General features: G+C 39.3%; 1 protein-coding gene across 4 annotated transcripts in view; it reads right to left on the reverse strand.

Annotated features, from left to right (window-relative positions):
• Positions 1–1,284: 1,284 nt before the first annotated feature.
• LOC121503357 (plexin-A1-like) overlaps positions 1,285–17,975 on the reverse strand; it is a 262,690-nt gene continuing 245,999 nt past the window's right edge. For 2 of the 4 annotated variants that reach the window (XM_041777706.1, XM_041777716.1), the window contains exons 24-32: positions 17,795–17,941; positions 17,374–17,533; positions 16,936–17,039; positions 16,542–16,650; positions 13,276–13,466; positions 10,701–10,870; positions 10,190–10,402; positions 9,957–10,107; positions 1,285–4,818 (exon numbers count right to left, since the gene is read on the reverse strand). In XM_041777706.1, the coding sequence (XP_041633640.1) occupies positions 4,723–4,818; positions 9,957–10,107; positions 10,190–10,402; positions 10,701–10,870; positions 13,276–13,466; positions 16,542–16,650; positions 16,936–17,039; positions 17,374–17,533; positions 17,795–17,941 (1,341 nt within the window). In that variant the 3' untranslated portion in view covers positions 1,285–4,722. The remainder of the gene's footprint in view (positions 4,819–9,956; positions 10,108–10,189; positions 10,403–10,700; positions 10,871–13,275; positions 13,467–16,541; positions 16,651–16,935; positions 17,040–17,373; positions 17,534–17,794; positions 17,942–17,975) is intronic. The other 2 variants (XM_041777725.1, XM_041777733.1) reach the window with 1 other exon arrangement.

Raw genomic sequence — 17,975 nt, forward strand, 5'->3', positions numbered from 1 at the left:
CATCAGGGTGACAGAAACTTCAGTGAGTTTAGAGCTGTGTTTTGAGGTTATAAACATCCTGACAGAGCTGATATTAAAAAGTCGACAGGAGACTGCAAGGTCAAAAGTTAAAAATGAAAATAATTTTAACGTTCACTATAAGTTAGTGGCTTAGCCATCAAAAATAGGATAATCTCTGGGCACTCATAAGACAGACGTCAGAGGTAGAAATGTATTTAATGAGCAACAGTTTGAGGAAGGCCCTTTTCTATTCCAACATGACTGTGCACCAGTGCACAGAGCAAGGACTATGAAGACATGGTTTGATGAGCTGGTGTAGAAGAAATTGACTGGCCTGCACAGAGCTCTGACCTCAACCCAATCAAGCACCTTCGAGATGAACTGGAACCGAGAGCCTCTCCTCTTATATCAGTCAGTGGTTGAACTCAAAAATTTTCTACAGAACTAACAGGAACGAATTCCTAAAAAAACTAAAAAATCTTGTGGAAAGCCTTTAAAGAAGAGTGGAGGCTGTTAAAGCTGAAAAGGGGGGGGATTCTATATTAAAGAAAATGAATTTTAATACAATATTATTACAGTCCCTGCTGGTGTAAAGGCCAGATGGCCAAATACTTTTGTCCATATAATATATTAGGCTAGTACATAAAGAGTTGTTTTTTGCAGTGCAGGTTTGGTTTGGATTTGTTTATCTGGTATACTTTTAGATGCAAAGCACATGGACTTAAGATGAAAAAAACTAAAATCTGCATGGACAGCAATCTTTGGTGGTTGTGCAGGTCATGACACAATACATTAAAATGTTTCGAAGAACTGTTAAAGGTTTTAAAAGTACCAAATGTGCATTTATGAGGAATCAGAATAGCTTTAACCAAAGCACAGGTGTGAGATCTAGAATCATGCAGCAGGATATGTATTATTAATACAATTTACCTATGGCAAAGCCCCACTCTTCAACATTACAAGCCAATCACATTGCTTGCAACTCCCCAATGCACTTGGAAATCCAGCTCATAGACCTTGATAGAAAAGCATTTTTCTTGTGGTTTTATCCAAATTAATGCAGTTTAGACTTAAAAGAATGGAAAAATGGTGCTCATGAGGAAAATGCAACACTGATATCAACTAAGGCTAACTTCAGCTTGATTGTGTTCATCATATCTGTGTTAACTGTTTAGTGAAAGCTCAAAGTTAAAGCTATTTTTAACTGCAAACTATTAACATCAACTTGGGCAGTTTCCATGTATAAAATTGGTCATTTAAAAAAAATCCCAAGACACATTTTATTTAGCAAAAAATGTTTAATCTCTCCTTGATGTGTTTATTTACAAGTAGTAAATCTGCAAAATAGGAAATAACAGAATATTTACACAATGGATGTTAACCTGCAAACTTGTGACAGTTGCTTCAAGTCTGAAACTCTGCATGTGTCTGAGTTATAGGAGTATAAATTCCTTTGCCGGCTCCGCCCCAGATTCATTTGCTTAGCATCTCCTTGGATTCTATGTAACTTCCATTTCAAAAAAGAAAAGAAAAAAGGGGCAATGACTGAATTATCCAGAGTAAGATGAAAGCAGGAAACAGCAAGAACTGAAAACAGAATGGTGCCAGGACTTGTATTTGATTTTAGCTACTACGGTTGTTTGGAAAGTGTGACAAAGCATGTTTAAACGGCTCAGAATTAAACATGAGACACATGAATGTGTGCTAAATCTGCTCATGCTGAACACAGTGCAGTCAACTTTACTTGTTAATTTGTTCTGATCTGACAGACATAGTTTAAAAAACCAGCAGGTCTGTCAAACCGCAGACGGCGTGTTGTTCTTGTGACATGTTCAGCTTGTGCTCGCTTCCTCCTGATGACACCAAACACTATTAGACAACAGACATGCTGTAAACCACCGATAAATACAATTATCACACCAAACAGTGCAAAATGAAAGGCAGATTATGATGGCTGGGAAGTTTCTCTAAAGATGGGCCAGGACTTTCAAAGCAGGTCAATCTAAAAGGCAAGGAACCATGCAAATGATAAACAAGGCAACTCTCCCAGCAGTCATTTCAATCAACCAAATTACAAGCAGAATACGACACAAATGGAGCATGAACCTGAGGATAGATCAAGAATGTTTAAGTGTCTCTAAAAAGCCTGACAGATCAGCGACTGAGGGCTGTGGCCTCATTTAGTTCCTATCTGTCTGTGTGCTTTAGCATGAAGCACATGGATTTGTCTTAGTAGACTCAGCTTATTTTGCAGTACTCTCATACATGATTCAAATGGACATTATTAAATGTGTAGCCAACATAGTGCTCTAAAAAGGAGTTGTATTTAACCTAGCATGGGCAGGGTGGTCCCTAAAGACTGCAGTCTTAAGTATTAGTTCCAACAGGTATCCAGTTAAATAGGCTCATAGGTTTTTGCAGCTGTAAATAGTGTAAACAAAATTGTGGCTTAATATCAATTTGGGACTTTTGCTCATGTTTCTTGCATTCCAAACAGATTGTTTTTGTTTTTAAAGAACCTAGTGTAAAAATTAAAAGCGACAGCATTGATGATCAGCATAAGATGACAGCCCTAATGTTTGACAGAAAAAAACAAGGTACAAGAGTTAAAGCAGCAAGTCACATTTCCATCACAAAGACACAGATGCTCATCTGATGCAACAATTCCATTTTGATCCTTGAGATCAGGAAAAATAAACCTCGAGATCGGTCAAGTACTTCAACTTCAGGCAAACCAAAGAGAATTTTGTCTTCTGTGTACCGTTAAATGTACAATTTATATGTTCTAAAATAAAAAGACATAAAATAAAAACAACTCGATTACAAAAATGGCAAACAGCTTTTGTTCATCATGAAATAAAGTGTACAATTTACAAATGAAAAACAACAAAAACATTATACAGACCACAGTTTGGTTTTTCGGCAAGCAGGAAAAAAATTGAGAATATTTTTCACCACAAAGTCAAAAACCCTGACTTAAAGACTTTGAAAATAATCCTCTTAAAAGAACAGTTAATAAAGAAAAACAAAAGCTTAAGCCACACACGGCAATAGGCTAGTTTTGAAACAAGAGCTGCAGGCTAAGGGGAGGATTACTCAGCCTAATGAACAGAGGTGTGTCACCTCTATATCTTTCTATACCTCCTTAAGATAAAAAGCTAAACGACCTGTCTCAAATAGATAGGTGGAGAGCAACACTCGATATCCTTTCTTTACCCCTGGATTCAGGTCTTAACATTGGAAAAATGAAAGTGGTTTAAGGCTGAAAAAAAAAACCCAGCTTCTCCCACTTTGTTTCAGCACTGAGGAACTCGGCTAAGCTCTGCCTGACCTCAGTGTTACTCCTGTAAACAGCATCTGAGAGCGCCATCACTTTAGCTCCTCTAAAACGACTGTGCCAGAAAACTGATGACCCTTCAAGGGGGGATATCACAAACTCAGACAGATATGATGGCTGCGGTTGGGAATATTACAGGTAGTGCAATGTAGCTACTTCATAGTTGAGTCACCTAACCATGATCCACTGAAGTATTACTTAATGAACCAGCCGTGGCGCAGGATACTAATGTGGCCATGATGAAGCAACAATCCTTAGTGTGTATATATTTGGTTTTCTGAAACCAAGATTGCACTGATTAATATGGAAATAACAGCAACTTCATGTCATTGCTGTGCTAACTGAGGAAAATGGACAACTCTCTGTGTCGTCTCTCTTCACACTTTTTTTAAAAAGGTTCCTAGGATGTGTCGGACATTTCTTTTCAGTCACTAGGCATGTTCATATTCAAAAATCATACGGTAGCACATTCCATCTAACAAAATGTCTTTGCACTAAACAACATTCAAAGAAAACATGGCACAGTACGACTTTTTTGTTTCTTTTTCGTTGTTTTTTTTTTGTCTACGTTTTTTCTTTTGTACTTGAAATATCAAATCATGTCTTACTGTTGTATTTTTTATTGTGTTTGTTGGTTCAAAATGAAAAAGAAGATAAACAAAATGGTTTCTCTCTAATCTTTCTTTAAAAACGTAGCTGTATTTATATAATATCTATATCGTCTTCCTTTGTAACGCTTCTGTAAGTTGTGCAAATTCAGCAGTAATACAAGTGGCGAGAGATCAGAGAGTGGGCAGTTGATTACATTTATACAAAAAAAGAAATAAAAACAAAAACTAACATCCTTTAAAAGTGTGACACCCGTTGGAGTCACATGACCTAGAGAGCCTCTCTCCATTGGCTCATCACAGATTGGTCCATCCTGCTTTTGATACCATATATGGAGTTCCTGTGCAGGCTTATTTGTTTCTTTCCCGGACCACCGTGTCAACACGACAGAACTCCTAAAATCAAAATCAAGCAAACAACAAACACCAACATCCACAATAATCTAATGCTGTCAGTCGACATGTTTCTCCATGTGTCCGTGTGTGAACGTGTCCGGTGTCCCAGTCCGTCACACCGACACCAGCCCACACAGTGCACGGGGTCTGCACACAAACACACACATAAACATGTAAGCGTACACAGGCCCGCCCATCTCTGCTGAACCTCCCCCACCCTGGTTTACAGTATACTGCTTCAGTCTTTGCGCAGTTCATCTGTCGTATTGTTGGGGGGGTTGGTTGGAATTTTGTTTGTTGTCTGGGTGAGCGGAGCGAGAGGGAGAGACAGATGGAGAGGAGGAGTGAAGGAGACGAGGAGATGGAGGTGCTGGATGGTCCTCAGCTGGTTAGAGCCATTGTGTCGATGACCTGCTCCAGCTTGCTCCTCAGTCTCTGTCTTCTCGCCTGTTCATCCCGCTCCAATGCTGACAAGATCTGAGGATGTAGAGCAGAGAAGAGGTCAGGAAAAGGTACTGTGTGCTAACTCCCACACACAACATAGAGGCCCCCCCGGAAAAAAAAAAAAAAAACCCAGGGATACCAAGAAGGATTCCACCTGGCTTTTTCATCATTTGAACATTAAGTCCTTTCTTATAGAAAACAAGGAAACAAAGAATAGAAGATTCAAGGGATAAAACATGCTGGAAAGTTAGAAAAACCTGTTGCTTACGATTATAATCTATCGTGTTCAACATAATGTACATTTCTGTGGAGTGAGGCAATACTCAACAATTCACTGCTTGATGTTCACATTTTTCTCTTCTTTAGCTACAGATTTATGACTATACTTCCATTGGTGATTTTTAATCAAACAATAGCTCATCCAGGAACACTCTCGTCATACATTTTACCATTTTTTTTTTTTAAATCAAAATGGATATTCAGTTTTATTTGTCAGAGAAGGCTCTGTTCATAAGATGCTCCCTGGGTGAGTCAGACAGCATGCTTTGATTTTCAGAGAGCAAATGGCTATAAACCCTCATATGGATGGATACATTTATGATGATATGTTTTGAATACTACAAAATTAGTTAAAAAGCAATTAATCCATAGTAATATAAATCTGAATGAGGGTGCAACAAGCTTTGTTCTATAAAGAAGGAGGCTGGGGTGAAGGAGGTTAAGGTTTGCCAGCAGCAGCAGCATGTTGCAGCTTTACTAACGCAAGCAGGGATTAGTGAAAAGGATGTTATATTTAAATGAGCCGCTGTGTTGAGAGAAAGAGGTGTGATTGGCTGTGGGAGCTGGGAGGCAATAATTGGGATCAGGTGGCCATGTCCTGCATGAACTAATGCTAAGCTTAATTTCCTGTGCATTTTTTCTGTATAGGCATGCAGAGAAACTTTGGGAAAAAACACATTAGATTTATATATATTATAGGTTTGGCTATATCATAACCACATTTTTGTACTTATTTACACCCATGTTAAACAGTATCATCAAAATTAGTAAAAAAAATTTGGAACCAAAATTCCACTTTTAAAAACAAATCTAAAAATAAAAACATTGGATTTTGTTATTACACTGATGGAATATTTGCTGTTCATCTCTTTAATCGCACAGTAATCCAAAGAACAATGTCACTGAGCTAATATTTTAGTGTAAATCGAGCTCACTACAACATGCCTGGATGTGAAGACATTTTTCAAGATTATTTTTGGAGGTTTTCTGGCTTATCAGATAGGATAGCTGAAGGGAGACATATGGAAATATGGGGGAAGATAGGCACCAGGGAATCGATCCTGCTACCAGCACACTGAGGACTACAGCCTCTGTGTATGAGCGCTTGATCTAACCACTGAGCTAAACCAGCAACCTGAAGGAGATTTTTAAGGGAAGAAATATTGAATAATCATACTCTATTGTAATGCAATTTCATCCACTGTAGACCCTTTCTTTGCATCCAAATACATTTGTGCACAATTCATACACATCTGCTATCATCAAACATTAGGACTACTGATACTTGCGCCCTAGGTGACTGCCCATTTTGCCTATGCCCAGAACCGACTCTGTTAGGCTGCATAGTTCCTGAGGGTGATTTTTCTTTTTGTTTTTACAAATGTCTGCCTGTAATCACCAACAAATTGTTGTCAATTACAGCAGTTTCACAGCAAATGTAAACATTAATATGCTTTGCTGACTCAGTCTTGTAATTTCTCAGATATCGCCTGAATATTTATTTTTCACAAGCAAATATACGCTCTACAGCCTTGAATTTCTCATGTATTAGCAGGTAAAGCATCATGCGTCCTACTTATGTGTACAGCTGATGAGGGGGCAGAGAGTTTATCAGGCTGAAGTTGCTGTGTGAAAAGTTGATGTAAAAATGATAGATGTGATCATTCTCAAAAATTTACAGCATGATTTAATTTAAGATTAAAATCTGAACTAACAGTTGTTGTGGTTTATAGCTTGTCAAAGCAGATTTTCTGTTTCACATGTATCTACTTGCAATGCCAAAAGAGCTGCCACTGGAAATTTCACAAACTAAATTTCAGGCAAACATCATCAGAGAACCTTATTCAAGCTGCAATGGTGTAGTTTAAACAGCTGCATCTGTCCCATGTGTCTAACTGGGCTTTAAAGTAACCTGTTCTTAATGAAGTCTCAGCTGTAAGCCTGTGTTTCCTTTGAGTTTTAAGAAAAAATCCTTGAATTAAAACATTTTTAGTATTTATTCAATGGCCCTTTTTATTTTTTATCGAATAGGAGAGTAGGAAAGAAGAGAGAAAGAGTGAGAAATGACATGTTGGGGAAGGAGCAATAGGCTGAATATGAACCTGGGCCACCCACTTGGAGGATCATAGGCTCTACAGATGGACTAAAGCCTTAGGGCGCACTCACATTAGGCCATCCGTACCGTGCCGTATTCTAACCGTGCTGAAGCCCATTTGACTCCCTCTCCTGTCCCCCTTTGGCCCACACTCACACTGCTCAACACATTCAAGCCTGGGCACGGATACGTCACACGCTGACATCATCACACGAAGCCTCCACCGTTGATGAACTTATATGTGATGATGACTCAGTATATATAAGTGTTGTTTTTTGGCTGTAAAATAGCTACATTTATTTCACCTTGTCTGGGATCAGGCTACGTTAACTATACAGAGCCCAGTGAAGAGAGAGAGAGACAGCAGTTCAAAGTGAAGAGTTATCCCTCACAGCATATAATCTGGAGCCTGATCAGAGTTCCAAGCACTTCTGCTGAATGAAACCTGGACTTTTTAACTTGACGAGCCCCTACAGTCATTCCTCTGTGTGTCCGTATACTGTCTAAATCCCCCTGGCATTCCTTTATGTGCCATGAACTGTGCCATCTCTCAGCGTAATTTTGGATGCCTTTCAGTGCTGCACCAAACAAGCTCTCATGTCAAAGGACACCCTGTGTCCAGAGCAGGATTAAATGTTGAGTCAAATTTTTTTTTTTTTTTTACCGCAACAAGAGCAATTTTAACCATTTAATGAGAGCTGGAGGTGAATACGCCACAGGCTTAATAAAAAAGGTTTAAATCAAATGTCGGCGACAAAGAACACAATTTCACTTCTTGATAACATGAAATAGAATTAAAGGTAAGTTTATTCAGTGGATGATAGTACGGTATTTAGGGATGGGTACCAATTCGGTACTTTTATAGGCACCGACTGAATTCCGTCAGTACTACCGATTACTGATTCATGTATAATCAAATGGTACCATGTTTCGGTACCTAAACGCATCCTTGTGACTGCAAGAGAGTGGAAGAGTAGTCAATTTTCCATGCCGGACGCAAACGCAGCATTGCACACACCTGAGTAATGACGTCGGTAGCAGCGCAATGAATCAACAAAACAAGCATGGCTGATTGGCTCTGGCTGTTTCCTGCTTGTTCGCCTCCCTCCCTCTTGCTCTCCCGTAGTGAATCCTCACTTTAAACACTGTGATTTACCTGTTTATCTTGTGGATATCAACCACAGAAATATAGTAGATAAAAGGATATGTTTGTTAGCTCAGTCACCTCACAGAGATTGAACTAAGGCATGGTGAGGACTGCCTTGTGTGACCGTGTCCTTAAAGTTGCTCTCCATCTCTCTAACTTGACACATCTGGCGCCGTATAAAGCACTCTGTCAGGATGGATTCAGAGTGATTTTGAAGGAGTGACAGAACCACAGGCTCGTCCTCACTGCTTATTTCATCGCAGAATGAATCAATTTGCCACTTTCTGTTAACTTTTTGCAGTATACAAATATAACGTAACAGACCCTGTGCGTGACATTTATGCTTTTGGGTGGATGGTCACATGAGTGATTGATGAGTGAGGAGCAGACTCTGCTCTTACCAGGTAAAGATGACATCTTGGTTTTGTTGGAAAAAGAACTGCACGAGGAAGAAGATGTGCAGTACACGTAGTTCATGGTAGTTTGTTTACTTTGATTTTTAATACTTTAATTGGTAAAATTTTATACCTCTTATTTATTTATTTTGTTATTTTGACTCCATACTCTATTGTTCATTTGTTTTAAACTTATTCTCCCTCTATGGACCCCAACACACATTATTCCAAGGGGGGAAATTAGAGGAATAGGAGGTAGTGGGCTGGGTTTTCATTTGTGCAATATAAAGAAAAAAACACTGGGTTGTTATAGTAGTTTAGGTTTTCCATGTTGGGGTAATTTTTTAAAAACACTTTTTTTAAACATTGATATTTGATAACGTTTTGTTATTGAAAATTCATAAGTTTTGAGGTTATACAACATTTATTATTGCATATTATTTACACTCAAAAGTACTGAAAATGTGTACTGCTGTGTACCGGTATCGGGAATCAGTACCGTATCGGTTCAAAGGCAAAAGGTACCCATCCCTGATGGGATTATAATTTTATAATAAGAGGGGTTGAATCTGCGCATACTTGTCTGTGTATTTGGCACTCTCCTTTACACATGGAGGATGAAAGGTGTTTGCTATCCTGTGAGCTGCTGTTTGGGGCTTAATCAAGAGAAGAAGCTTTATTTCACAAACCAAAAAAAACTCTCACAGTGGTGAAAGACTGGCTTTAGAATCTGGTCAGAATGTGGACAGGGCTGGGAGCCATTACAACAAGGTCGGAGTGGAGCTGTGCGAAGTTAAAGTCTTCAGCTCTGGTAAAATCTTTGTAGCTTTTGAAATACAGTGAGACAAAATATGTAGTTCTCACTATCTTTCTAGAAAGAATCCTGCTGTCTCTAGCATGCAGGTGCTGCCTAATGTGCTCTCTGCACTCCTAGGTGGGTCCTTTGTTGTTACTTCACGTTACGTCACATTCCCACGCCTGTGCTCCTTCATTTGCATCCATGCCGTGCCTAGGCCGACCTTGTCCTTCCGTGCCGGGGCCGCGAAGCGTGCCATGGAACAATTGCACTCACACTGACCAAACGTACTGGACTTTAGGCTGAAATGGGCCCAGGCACAGTACGGATGGCCTAGTGTGAGTGCGCCCTTACTGCAAGGTCACTGACACCCCTACAATCAACATTTAACTAAATTTAGACTTGCACAAAACATAAAGTTATGGATGACAGTTTTAACAGTATCTTGAGGAATCTCACCTCATCCTTGTATTTAACAATGTAGGAGTAGATCTCATGGAGGGCTGACATGCTGTTGAACTGGTTTGCATGTAAGCGCGACTGTTCCGCCAAGTAGGCACTCATGTCCTGGTCGCTGATGGCCGGCATCCTGGAGATGTCAGAGTAGTACCTGGAGAAAAAAAAAGAACTCTTTAGCGCATGAAAAGTTTAATCTGACATAGCCTTAAGATGACAAGATTGTGTTTCCCTACCTTTCTACCCAGTTCTTATAGTTGGGGATGTCTTTAGCATAGAGCAGCTTGTTGGAGGGTGAGTCCTTCCCGAGTTTATGCTCCGATGTCGAACAAGAGTCCATGAAGGTCTGAGCCACCACAGACAAGCAGGCATCTGTGATGCTGTTCTTGTGGATGTCAAAGACGAACTGCGGGTTCTTGATCACGTTCACCCAGAACCGCAGAGGAAGACTGGAAATTGACAGAACAGAGGGGGTGAGGAGAAAGATAGAGCACTTGACAAGCCGTAGGTGCAGAGAGCGCTGCAGTCTGAGTGATAAAACACCTGAGGCAAGCAAAACGCGGAACATTCTGCAGAGCTGTAAAGTTATTCATTCCTGCTGCCTTATTGTCTACTTTTTTATACTAAGCAAGTTTTATACAACACTAATGAGACACAAACCAGCTACTTAATATTCCAAGACATAACCTTTCACAGCACGCACCCACACATACACACTCACAGACATAGACACACATGCAGACTCACCAGTTGCTCTTCCATGTGTGCCGTACATCAGAATCTGATATGGAGTGTTTGTCCGCCTGCTCGTCCAAGAAATCAAACATGTACTTGATGGCGAGAGGCAGGGCACTTCCCCTGTGTGCAGTGCTGAAGATGGTCTCAAACAGGTCATCTACAAACTTCTGAAGCGTACCCTGTGAATGACAACCAAAAAAATGCTTACTGAAATTGCAATATCATTATTTTCTAGGTATTCTAAAATTATGTTGAAGCATTTCAGAGAAAATATGAGCCAAGTTCCTAACATGTTGAAAATCACCAACAATGTCATAACAAGTCTATCAGGATTTTACTCTGAAGGACTTTAGGTTGAGAAGATGCTATCCGTTCATGCACATAACACTGAGCAGGAGAAAAATTCAAGAAGTGAGTTGACCACTTAAAAAAGCCTCTGTGTGCATCTGCCTCTCTGTTGGTGATGGTCTGGCTGAAGGCAATGGCTGTCAGTAGCAGGTGTTTGAGAATGACAGCGCTTTGCTTTTAGTACTCCGTCTTTCTGAGACTTTGTGATGGTGCTCGTCAGTGTTCTTTACAGTATTAGGATTGGGCCCAATGAGAGTTCAACCCGAGGCTGTTCTGCAATGTTTTTCACCAGATCACACAACTCTGGAGAATCTGAATCCTCAAAAAACTTCTCTGAAGTTGAAACAATTTTTATATTTCCCACAAGCATCTGCTGTCTTTGCCGCCATCTTCCAAGCATTCAGGCCACCTTTCACAGAGCCTTATTTAAAGCAGCCAGAAGTTGAATCTGCATTTTCTTTTCCTTTACACATCCACAAATCAGCTTCCTAAACATACACAGAGCTGTGGGGGCTGAAATAAACAAGTACAAACTGCAGTGTTCCAATTTCCCCCTCATTGTCTTCCCTTGGCTTGTATTTCCCAGTCGAGGTAACACTGATGCCACTAACCTCGCACTTTCCCACCAGGAGCTCAAACAAAATTAATCTGCAGCTAATGAGTGAAATGTTTGAAGGGAGGTGGTATCAGAGTGAGCTGAATCTGAGATAGTATACACAAATGAGAACAAAAGCCTGACACTGATGGTAGAGAATACAAGCTGCTGCTTTTTACTCTGATCATTAGACTTTGGTAACAACTTTGTGCACACAGAATGTGGACAAAACAGCTGATGTCTATGCAGGTTTTCAGTACAAGATGTGCACCTGAACAGGATGTTTTGGTACAAAACAAGTATCATGTGGAGCTAAAAAATACAGAAATTAGCTTTGTCTGGATGGTTAATGTGCTGGAGGATGTTTGGTGCTGTGCAGAAACAAGGAGCAATGAAATGTTATCAGCATCTTAGATTAGTGAAGATTTGGATTTATAACAAATTAAAGACTCCACGAGTGACACGAACAACACAGCTAGTTAAATTCCAGAGAAAATACGTAACCTGACAGTTGTATTTCTAACTCAAATGTTCACAGAATATTAGGACCATTCTACAGTGCCTATAAAAAGTATTCACCCCATGGATGTTTTACCCTTTTATTGATTTAATAAATCGACCATGGTCAATATAATTTGGCTTTTTGAGAGAAAACCCCCCTTACGTGCCAAAGTGACACAAATGTCCTCAAAGTAATGTCAAATTAAACAATAATATATCATGTACAATAAGTGATTGGGGGGTGAAAACTTTTTAAAGGCACTGTATGTGGAGCTGGGGTCCAGTAACTAGGGAAAAAGTTTGAGCATAAATCTGAGATTTCAAAGGATTTAAACAACATCGAACACCTGCCATTCTTTATACTAACTATGCTATTTTTATTCTTTACTTAATAACTGAATTACAATATAAAAATGGAAAAATGAGTTTCATGCTTTTGCAAAATTTGCTTTGCAGGGTATTTGTGCACATGACCATCAGAAAAGAACAACCTTAGCAACCTTTTGGCAACAAAACATTTACAAGTTTTTCTCTATTATTCTCAAAAAGCTCTGTTGTAAAAGCCACATCCACCTAGAATATAGAATAGTTCCAAGGGCTGAATTGGCAATTCAATGAATCAGTTTAAAAGTGAAGTGAACTCTAACACAATCTTCTCAATTGGGGTTACTTAGGGATAAAATCCACATAGTCTCACCATTGTTTCTCCAGGATATAAACACACACTGACTGCAAATAACCTTTCAGATCATCATCTGAAGACACGAGCTGCATAAAAAACCTGTGCACAGGTTCCACAGAGTGGTCCTGAGGACACAGAGGACTGTGGTGAGTAATGATCGTGGGGTAAAGGCCTGAGCCTAAAAGCCCTCCGGCTGCCAACAGAGGGCCCAGTAACACCAACAAAACAACTCAATAGTCAAAGGTCAACTTCCTAATTAAGACACACACACTCAATCCTGTGCATATGTGTGTGTGTGTCTTCGTGCAAAAGGTTATGAAAAATGTTAATGAGCTTTGAGACCACCACCAAACAAAGGTCAGGGGTAGGGGTTGCTGGCAGAGAAGACAGATGTGAAGGCTTGGGTGTTTTAAGCTAAAGGTGTGTAAATATTTGTGTGGATCTACATCTTCTGGTACCTTAGTGGCCAGAAGCCTGGTCAAGTAGATCTCAGAGACCATCTTGCTCCCTCTGTCCCCTTCCCTCTGGTCTGAATGGTCGTGGTTCTTGACCAAGTGCCAGAGTTTGGTGCCGCTCTCGAGGTCGGGGGTTATCATGGGTGTTCGGGAGCGAAGGCTGTCTGGACTACTGGCTGTCCTCAGCATACTCTCTGGAAAAAAGAAGACAAAGACACAAAAAATGAAAAAAAAAAAAAAAAAAATCAACACAAGTAACGAGTTGAACAAGTGATCTGTTACTTTAGACTGTTTTATAAGCATTAAGGAGAAAGGAAGTAAACAGGGAAAGAGGATGCTGAAAGGTCAAGGATATGTTTGAAACAACTGCCCTGGAGCTCTTCAGTAATATTTAGAGGTACGTGAGGGTTTTTTAATAGAGTTGTTTCACATTTTCTTTAAATATGAAACAGATGTGCCTTTAAAACAAGACTGAGGTCAGACAATAAGATGAGTCATACAGAACATACAGCAATTTGGGGCCTCTGGAAAAGAAGACAAGGTTTATATTTGATTAAAGCAATTAGGTAACACATAAAGCAGCTCACCATGTGATTGCAGTCAAAGGTTTATTTAATCATTTTCATTCATCATTTCAAGAGGCACAGTCAGCAAATGAAGCTACCTGGGTATAAAAGCCACAAAATAAGAAATCTGAGGCAGCTACAAAGAGCCAAATCTCTGTGTGAAGTTTCAAAGCATTTCTAAAAGGTGACAGCTTCTCCTGCTTGCATGTCACTCTCTCATTCCCAAATAAATTTGTCTGTCATTCTCTTCCCTCTTCCTCCGCTTTGTTGGACAGTGATCTGCTATTTTTATGACACAGAGCATTACACTCTCACTTTGAATGCTTGTCACATCCGTGACAAAGCAGGAAAAGGATTGAGAGGTTCAAAATGTCATGAGAGAGCATGGAGCAGGGAAGTATGAGGGTAAGTGTGATGGGAGGTGTTAGTGAGTATTTATGTTTGTGTCACGCAGGCAGAGCCCAGAAGCAGAGTTAGTGTACACCAGAGGAGGATGAAGAAAACAGAGAGATGGAGAAGTGAGACACAGAGACCCACTTCACACTAACCTTAACATGTGTTCTAAAGTGATGCACGTGATATGTTTGCAAATATGGGACACTTTATCATACAATGTCACTTGGGATGGACATCTTGGACGTATATGAACACCAAGATGTCTCCTTAAACATATTGAGGAGCTCTGATAGAGAGACATTAAAAGATACAAGCAGCAGTAGAGAGCTGGTTTATGCTTCTGCCTTGAATCTGCGGCGTACTACATACATTTGGGTACGTACACAAACATATATTGTAGGGGAGAAACATGATTTTCATGTAAACAATGATCTTACAAAGCACATGTGGACACCAGAAAACCTAAGGAACCATGCTAACCCACCTAGCATTCTGATTGTATTGATGACTGTAACCAGGTCTCTATAATAAAACTACATTCAATTTCATGTTTATAAAGGTGGGAAATAAATATTACACAACTTCTTTAATTAGTTTCTCTACACTTGTCAAAAGACAATATAGATTTAATGCACAACATTTAAAATTCAACCACCAAAGGATTCCTGATCAAAACAATTACACAATATAATGAATAGAGATCAATGCCACTGATATGTCTATCTGTTTTGAATTGAAGACCCTGTTCTCTAAAAACAGCAGTCCGTACAGTGTATTTACTAAACAGTAGGGGTGTAACAGTACAGAAAAATTTCAGTTCGGTACGTACCTCGGTTTTGAAGTCATTTTCGGTACAGTAAATTAATTAATTAAATCAATTAATTCGGTCCTGAATTAATTACATCTAATTTATTAATAATGCTGCGACCTCCTTCCAAAAGTTCTTCAATTATTAAAAATATTAATAAATAAATACATTTTTGAGTTACTAGGTTATTTTAATTGATATATTGGCATATTTATACCCATTCTTTAAACACTAAAATCTCCCAGCCAACTTTAAAGCATCATCATACAATGGTGAGTTAGCTTGATAAGTATACTAATTAGCGTCTATCCTGCTGATTTTAACACAGACTTCAGCACTGGATTACTATTTCAACCAATGGGACCTTGCAAAGCATGTTGAGACCACTTGCAGTGCGAATCTGGAAGGCCCCTTTTAACAGCTTTTCTCCCTCACTGTGAGAAATTAAAGAGTGAAACCAAATTCATTGGTTTATTGCCTATTAAATACACCTTATGGAGTACAGTTTTAATGAAAAAGGTCTTCAGTTAAAAAAAAAGAAGTAAGCCTAGGAGGCTGAACAGCAGGGGTTAGGGCAGGGACAACCTGGAAATGTCCAGTGGGGCATGGTTGGGGCAGGGAGAGTTTAACTTGCAACTGGTAAATTGCATCTTGTTTCATATTTAAAAAAAAATTGGTATTTCTCTGCTTTTGAAACTGTTTGAAATATTGGTGTTAATGTGAGAACTCAACTAGAAAATATACAGTGCTTAACTAATTTATTAGATCACCCTAACCCTAAACAAAGGTTTATGTCACAGCTGCCCTAAATTAACAGCATTGGTAATTACCAAAATCATTTTTTGTTTCTGCAATGGTTAATACACCAATATGTAGAAGCTCTTTAATATATCATATTTTTAATACTAAAATATAATCATTATTGTTATCCATGAATTTTCAAATTGACTGATGTACCAAAAACTGAAAAAATAGTAAGCACATTAATGTTTCTTGATTTATATGTCAAATTATAGTTATTTACTTGAATTCCTGAACAGAAAAATTAGTTTTAGTGGTTGAATGTTATGTTTGATTCATTTCTGACTTATCAGAGAAGCCCAGTGAGCTGGCTCAAATTTGGGTGAATTCAGTTTGAAATTCCTCATTCCTGTTCAAAATGGTAAAATGTGGAGAGCTCACTGAAAATGAAAGAGTCCGCATTAAAGCACTTCATGATGCTGGATGATCTTTGAGACAAATATGACAGATGGTCTAATAAATTTGTTAAGCACTGTATATAACACAGGGATAGTCATTTTAATTCTTATATAGAGCAAAAATTTATCAGACTGTAAATTTAACTTTTCAAAACTAAACAAAAGAATATATTTGATGCAGAGACAGAGAGACAGACATTTTGTTCTTACTAGCATCTTGTCATAAATTCAATTACACATACTATGAAATGGGATAACACATGCATACACTTGTACACACAGACGTACACACAGACACACCTTCTCTCGTACCGTATCGGCTGAGGGACTTGGTGAATGTGGAGGAGTTGGAGATGTTGTAGGCTGAGTTCTGTTTAGGCACCAGGGCAATCACTGAGCCATCTGTCACCTGAAGACAGGAATGTCATCATTGGTTATCATCACAGCACAAAATGTCTAGTAACAAGATTACTGTCCAAATCCACAAAAATCCCTGTGATGGATGTATTTTCCTAATTATTGTCCAGAAATCACATTTATGTAAGAGGGAATCATTGTGACTAAAGAAAATAACTGATACATTCAACTTCAAGAAACAAAAAAATAAAAGCACTATTTCTACTTGAATGTATTTTGAAGCAACAATTAAGTGCAACCCAACCCATATAAAGTGATTGTTTGAGCAGCAGTGTACCTGATAGTGAGCCAGGGTGTTGAGTCTCTTCCAGTCATTGTCGATCTTTGTAGTGACATCCTCGTCCTGCAGGATGATGCGAGCCATCCTTCCCTGTCTCCATTCTGTCAAGCACATACATGGAAGCGCAGTAACACAAATGAGAATAAGAAATGGGCTACACTTCACCAAAACTCCCTCCTTCAAATAAAAGTCAAGTTGTTTTGACTTTCTCAAGATTAAGACAGCAATGCTCTTTGAATTAATAAATGGAAAAGGGTATAGTGTCTTATTTCTCTGACTTTTGGCTCCTCACTCCAATTATTTTTTTGCTACAGAGGAGCTTCTCCTGCATGAAGGGCACCCTCCTGCTTCAGAGAGCGCTTGAAATGATTCCAGATTTACCCCCCTGTGGTAGTGCACCTGTGCTGTAAGCGTGTTCTTTGTGTGTTTTCTTACCCAGGTCCATGTCGGAGGCCTTGGGTCTCTGGGAGTAAGGTGTCCCTTTGTACACGGCATCCAGCAGCTTCTCCTTCACCTGCGTCACCGTGTCACAGTTCAGGCTCTTCACCAGCACTTCAGGAGCGTTCTCATTCTCGGGATTTACGCAGTGCAACGTCTGAAGAGGCAGGGAGAATAAGTCATGTTTTAACCAGTTAAAAAAGGCTGGAATGGTTAACCATAAAGTATGATCAACTCCATAATGATTGTTTTCATCTAAAACTGACTCTTTATGTGATATTTTATAATCAAAAATCAACTACAGAACAATGAAAATGTCTAAATACCTACTACAGTACAGATTAACATGCTGTCAATAAATTCCACATGGTACTGATTTAGCAAATACAACCTCCCAACAAATAGACTTAATACTTACCAAAGTCTTGTAGTCAATCTGCTGCCTGATGAGTTTATCCTCGCTGAGGGAGTAGCGGGCCTCTCCTGTGATTGAGTCTATCGGCCCCTTCTCCATTTGCTGCTTCATGGCACAGTACAACATGAAGAGAGGCTCACCAGCACACTCCTGCAGACAGGAAGAGAAAGCAGCAGATGAGTGA

The sequence above is a fragment of the Cheilinus undulatus genome, linkage group 3, assembly GCF_018320785.1.
Source record: "Cheilinus undulatus linkage group 3, ASM1832078v1, whole genome shotgun sequence".
Taxonomy (NCBI): domain Eukaryota; kingdom Metazoa; phylum Chordata; class Actinopteri; order Labriformes; family Labridae; genus Cheilinus; species Cheilinus undulatus.